The 6,031-nt window shown below is 33.4% G+C and overlaps 1 protein-coding gene across 1 annotated transcript; it reads right to left on the bottom strand.

Annotated features, from left to right (window-relative positions):
* Positions 1-3,025: 3,025 nt before the first annotated feature.
* LOC114176400 (protein ODORANT1-like) lies at positions 3,026-5,528 on the bottom strand. The gene is made up of 2 exons (XM_028061443.1): positions 4,931-5,528; positions 3,026-4,171 (listed from the first exon to the last, which is right to left on the bottom strand). Exons 1-2 carry the CDS (start codon positions 5,329-5,331, stop codon positions 3,619-3,621), a joined length of 954 nt encoding a protein of 317 aa, XP_027917244.1. The 5' UTR covers positions 5,332-5,528; the 3' UTR covers positions 3,026-3,618.
* Between the last annotated feature and the right edge of the window lie 503 nt (positions 5,529-6,031).

Raw genomic sequence — 6,031 nt, forward strand, 5'->3', positions numbered from 1 at the left:
AGATGCGAAATGAGTTTCATGACAAACCAAATATTTAGAAGAAATAAAAAATAAAAATCATCCTCATTTAAATTATTAAAATATTTACAATTAATTAAGTGACCCTATATATATATATATATATATATATATATATATATATATATATATAGGGTTACTTAATTAATTGTAAATATTTTAATAATTTAAATGAGGATGATGATATGGCGGGGACGGGTATTATGGCGGGGATATATTCATCCCCATCCCCATCCCCATACCCAATTGAAAAGATCGGGGATTCCCCATACCCATACCTATACCCAGTCAATGCGGGGATTCCCCGTCAAAACGGGGACGGGTTCGGATAATACCCACAGAGACGGGTTTGTTTGCCATCTCTAATCAGCATGAAGGAGCACGCACACAAGCATATAGGAAGTAATAAATTTGTTTTTCCCAAAATAGTTTATGTATGTTTTATAACATTAGTTGGTGTTGGCACTTGCTTAACTTGGTGGACAACGTTTGTTTCTTGCAATATGTGTAGACTTGTACCACAAGAAAATGTATGGGGACATGAACATTGTGTAATGTAGTTAATAATAACCATTTTTTTAAGATAGAGACAATGAACAAAAGCTATGGTAGCCCAAGAGATTACTCAAACTTTGAGTGCATAACATTGCAGCAGAAGAGAGGAACACCGTTCAATTTTGAAAAGAGTTGCTACATTTGTTACTGATAACAAAATTGGAGTGTTATGATGAGCAGCACTAAGTAGTTATGGTAATGGGGACACATCATGATTCTAAATGGTCCTTAAAGTGAAAACTGCATTTACAAAGTGCAAATTGTACTATTCTTCTAGTTTATGTCATTAGCTTAAATAATTATGAAGTGAAAATAATATAAGAAAAAACTTGTCCCTGCTACGATTAATGCGGTCTCCATTAAAACTTCATTTTAGTTTCATTCGTCAAAAGCAAGCTAATTCGAATATTTGTTTGTTGCCACATACATTATATCACAATTCACAATCACCATTTCTCCATCATTCCAGGAATATGCTCAAGCCATTTCATGAGTGGCTGTAAAGACAAATTCTTGAAATATTATTGGTGTTATAATCTCACATAATGAATCTCCCTCAAAATAACCATTAACCTTTTATCCTAAAATGAAAGGGTACACAGGCATACACAAATGGAGCTAATCCATTTGAGTTTAATAAGTCACTCATAGTATCTTTAATCTAAAACTTCAAAAAATAAATTTATGCTTTTTTATACATTGCTAAAATTTTCCATCTTTATTTAACATTGTGTTTAGATTCACCTTTAGATGTTGTGTGCTTGAGTTATGTATTAATTGCATATTTCTTTTTTTTTTCTAAATGGCTCAAACATTTGATTTAGTTTAATTTGAAACTTAGTTTAATTACCTTAGACTAAATTGGAATTTTTTTGGTTAACGCAATCTTTAAAGGTTTTGAATTGAGTCATTGAATAAATTTTAAAACGAATTAAATATCTATTTGTTATGTGAAAATTAGAATTAGTCATGCTTCACATGTTGGTTCAATTTAGTCTTTTAATCTTAGAAACACGTGAATTTTTTTAACAAAATTTTGTTAATTTTATTTGACGTTTTAAATATGTTGTATGATAGAATTTAAATTGTTTATACCGTTTGACACATTTTCGCTTCAATATTAACCGAGATATGTGTTTTGAATGTCAAATAAACTTAACAAAGTTTGGTTAAAAGAACTAAATTCTTGCATTTTTTAAATTGAGAGACCAAATTGAGTCAAAATTAAAAAAAATAACTAATTTCAATTTTCACTTAACGTTAAGAGTTAAAAACATATTTAACATGACAACATTTCAAACTTTTAACACAAAAAAATCTTCAAATTCAATATTTTAATTAATGTATGTTAATTTTTACAAGGATAATGTTTTATTTCAATGATAACGTGACGTGATTGTTATTTCCATACCCCAAATTCATTATTTTATAATTCGAATTCCAAAATCAAATTAGTAAACAATAATTATAGAAACATGAATAATAAATAAAAATGTGAAAAGACTAAAGCAGTGAAACTCAAATACTAACAAATAAAGTTCATAACTAAAATTGAAATATCAAATAATTTATATTTTTTTATTATATAAGTATTATGTATTTTAGGTTTATATTAATCAGATTAAAAACTCGTAAATTTATTACTCAAATCAAATGTGATTGGATATACTAAAAAATTCAACTCAACTTAAAAAGTGAAATTAAATCGAGTTGGATACACTCACACCCTAACTTTTAAGAAACACTAATGACACATTTTCTTAACACACTCGATCGTTGACTAAAATTTATCAAAAATATCAAATTTTATTGAGTTTATTCTTCATTATTTAATGGGTATCTCTTTCACTGTTGTATACGTTTTAGCCATTAATAGAATTTTATCTGGATTAGTCAATTAGAAAACGCATTTATGATAATTTCGTGAGACAATTTGAAAAATATTATTACTTAAAAAAACAAACAATCATGCACTAATAATAGGTGTTTCACAAAGATGGACATGATATTTCTAAACTAAAATGTACAGTGGCATTTTTTTGCTATTAAATATTCTGATGCGATGAAAGCTTTGACAGCAAAATAATACCGGAGTTGAACAACAAAAGGTGCGGTGTGGGGGACACAGAAAAAAGGAGTTATTTGTGCTTCTTCATCAGATCAATAGCAAAATATTATTGGATAAAACTTACTACAGTGGTCCAGATATTAGTTCTTCATTAAAATTGATGATTCAACTTAATAATAATACAGTAAAAGTTGATCAAGATATACTCAAATATTGATTGAAAAACAACACCCAAATCATGTTCCATGCCACTCATTGTCCCACCTGTGGCTCAAAGTTGGTGGTTATTAATAATCTCTTCCTCTTACTTCTCTGACTTCTCTTTCCTCTATCTATCTATTTCTAATGTGACAGAAAACAGGAAACGAAAGAATACAACTGAACTTGTAATCACAAAAAGTTTATCATTATTTTCAAAGTAGACTTCTTTGTACAATATGTTTCCCAACTCACTAGACATTTACCCTTTGAGTTGTCCCTATCATACACATAAATACATCACTTCCATTATCTCAAATGAAAACTTCTTACACAATAAAAACAATATTTTAATCAAATTTCATGAGTACGGCTTTCTCAAAACCGAAAAAAGTTACCAATAAACTTTTTTCAATTTTAAAGAAATCATGTTTGTAAAATCTATATTAAAATAATGTTTTTATTGATGATTCTTTTTCTAAATAACTGAGTTGAAAATGCTCATGTACGTATATATGTACTGTGGCATTTCGATGATTTGGTTTTGGTTTGCCATCAATTTTGTGATTTGGTTGGCGAGGAACCTCACAAGAGGAAACGTTCACCTTCCACCTTCTGAGAAAATTCAGCAAAATACTAGGTAGATAAAATTGAACACCAAGAACATAAATTTGAGCCCGTGGTATTTTGTCACATTAATAGATTTGATATTTTACCCTGATTGTTTTGTTTCGTAGAGGATTAATCCCTTCACCAGATCTACTGCTGCATGCGTGTAGTTAATGCTCCTCGTCCTTCATTTCTATGGTATGCAGTGCGTTTGACTCTATCTCGTTGAAACAGTTAAACCCAAAATCGTGAATACCGAAGTCCTGACAGTCCAATAACCAAGCACAATTGTCCTCCCAAGATGGTACCAAACCCATGTTACTATTAGTATTATTCTCTAGTTTGGGTGTTGTGTCCCATAATGCTTCCATCAGAGGAGTTTCATCCAGCCACAGGGTGTTTAAAAGAGAATCGTCACTGCAAATGCTATCTAGCAAAAGTGAGTCATCCCCAGAAGAATTTTCAGCTTGGGATGAACTTGAATTCTCCTCTGAGTTGAGAACCACATCAGTTTCCTTCACCTGATCGAGGTTATTCTCAGGTTGTGGCAAATGCTCTGAAGGGGAGGGTGAACTATCCTGAGATGTTGCTTGTTTATTCAGAGGTTCATGAGTGACGGGATCAATACCCATTTTCAGGAGTTTTTTCTTGATATGTGTGTTCCAATGATTTTTAATCTCGTTGTCTGTTCTTCCGGGTAACCTGGCAGCAATTTTGGACCACCTGAGACACCAATCAACCATATATCAAAATTCATTGATGTGGATGCTTTTCGCAAAGACATGTGCCAATCATATCCAACATGTAATTACTTTAGGTAATATCAACAGCTTAAACTGGATCACCGTCATTTATCTTGCAATTTGCATTTAACTCATGACTAAATTTTAGCATTCTTCAACCATGAATATCAGTTCCAAATATGTGAGCTTGAACATTACTTACGCAGGTCAATGAAGTGCTGCTTTCCAAATTCTTACCTACCATTTGATATGCATGTACGGACAATTCACACACACCACGCAAAGTAAACAGTGTTTGAGAGTTTGAGAATAGAAAGATGCTATTACTATGTTGAAATGTTATAAATATGTCAAAACATATCTACTAGTAAACCAGGCAAGGATTCAATTGCTTCAGCCTCAAGTAGCCTTTGTTTAAAAACAAGGTTTTAAATGCGTTTGCCTTCTTCAACATTATTAATGGTTTAGACTTTAAGTCACAGTAGTTATGGACTAAGTGCCTTCCAATATACTTTCGGAAAAAAATTAGATAATGAACAGGGATGTTTAGCTGTTGAACAAAGGGAAAATCCATGATGTTCTTGGTGAATGCATTGTCTACAGGGACGGTCGAAGATGTAATAAAATAATAAATAAGCAAACAAAATCCATGGTAAAAGTAGTTTAGTAATTGTAAAAAGTGTGGTGATGTAAGAATTATTGAGAAAGAGAAGGCAATGCATTGTGAAAGATAAAATACCTGTTGCCAAGACGGGCATGGAGATCAATAACAAGTTGCTCCTCTGCTTGTGTGAGGAGTCCTCTCTTCAAGTCTGGGCGAAGATAATTAGTCCAACGAAGGCGACAACTCTTGCCACAACGCCTAAGGCCAGCAAGCTTTGGCACAGCACGCCAACAACACTGGCCATTGGTGAGAATGAAGTTGATGAGCTTCTTGTCTTCCTCTGCAGTCCATGGACCTTTCTTCACCCCAAGTTTATCACAGCAGGGTTGCCTCCCCATACCAATAGCACAAACAACAACACTACCAAGCTTGTAATGAGTAATGACCCAAAAGCCCCACTCCCCACCCACCTTTATATAAAGCCCTCTCCCTTTCTTGCCTAAATTATTAATTACATATATGTGCAATAAAATCATGCATCCAGAGAAAATTAGAAAACAGAGGGGGTCTCAGGAGGAGGCAGGGTTAAACAGGAGAAGGTTGAGGGCTCCACCATGGGTTGTGAAAGCTACGTGGGAACTAATATGGGGTTTTCTGGTGTTTTTAGCTACACAAAATGGGTGACGCTGAAAGATGGGTGACCCAAAGGCAGAACTATATGTAAGCATCCCAAACAAGTATTAAAATAATGTGTAAAATAATTATACCTCTTCAAAATTTTCCATTACGAAATGCAAATCCACTGCCCTGATTTCACTCTTACTCCACCATTTCGTCATCACCACGTTTACGTGTCCCTTAGCTTCAGTTTGTGGTACGGTGAGGGCGATTGCTATAAGTCTTCAAACTCTAGTTCTTTGATGTGATCAAAGAAAACCGATCCAACGCAGCAGGATCATCGCATCAAATAGGGTCTGTTTGGAGCAACTAGGTTTCCTTGATTCTAAGTACTAGAGTGGACAACGATCTCCGGAGATTTCAAAGCCACAACTTTGTTTTCTCCCCAGTAAGTTCTAACTCCCGCCTCACTCCTGTCCATGGAACAAACTATCATTAATGCAAGTTACGAAAATTTATCCAGACAAACATTTATATGCGTAACCAATTGTAGAACCGGTCCAATAGGCCACGACTTCACCATATTTGGAATTATGACTATAGAGGCTCAGGAATAAT

The sequence above is a fragment of the Vigna unguiculata genome, chromosome 3, assembly GCF_004118075.2.
Source record: "Vigna unguiculata cultivar IT97K-499-35 chromosome 3, ASM411807v1, whole genome shotgun sequence".
Lineage (NCBI taxonomy): Eukaryota > Viridiplantae > Streptophyta > Magnoliopsida > Fabales > Fabaceae > Vigna > Vigna unguiculata.

Excerpts from the sequence above, each read along its gene's own strand:
- LOC114176400 (XM_028061443.1), bottom strand. The coding sequence starts at position 5,331 with ATGATTTTATTGCACATATATGTAATTAATAATTTAGGCAAGAAAGGG. Across the intron at positions 4,172-4,930 it reads CATGCCCGTCTTGGCAACAG|GTGGTCCAAAATTGCTGCCA; the intron begins GTATTTTATCTT and ends TTGGTGTCTCAG.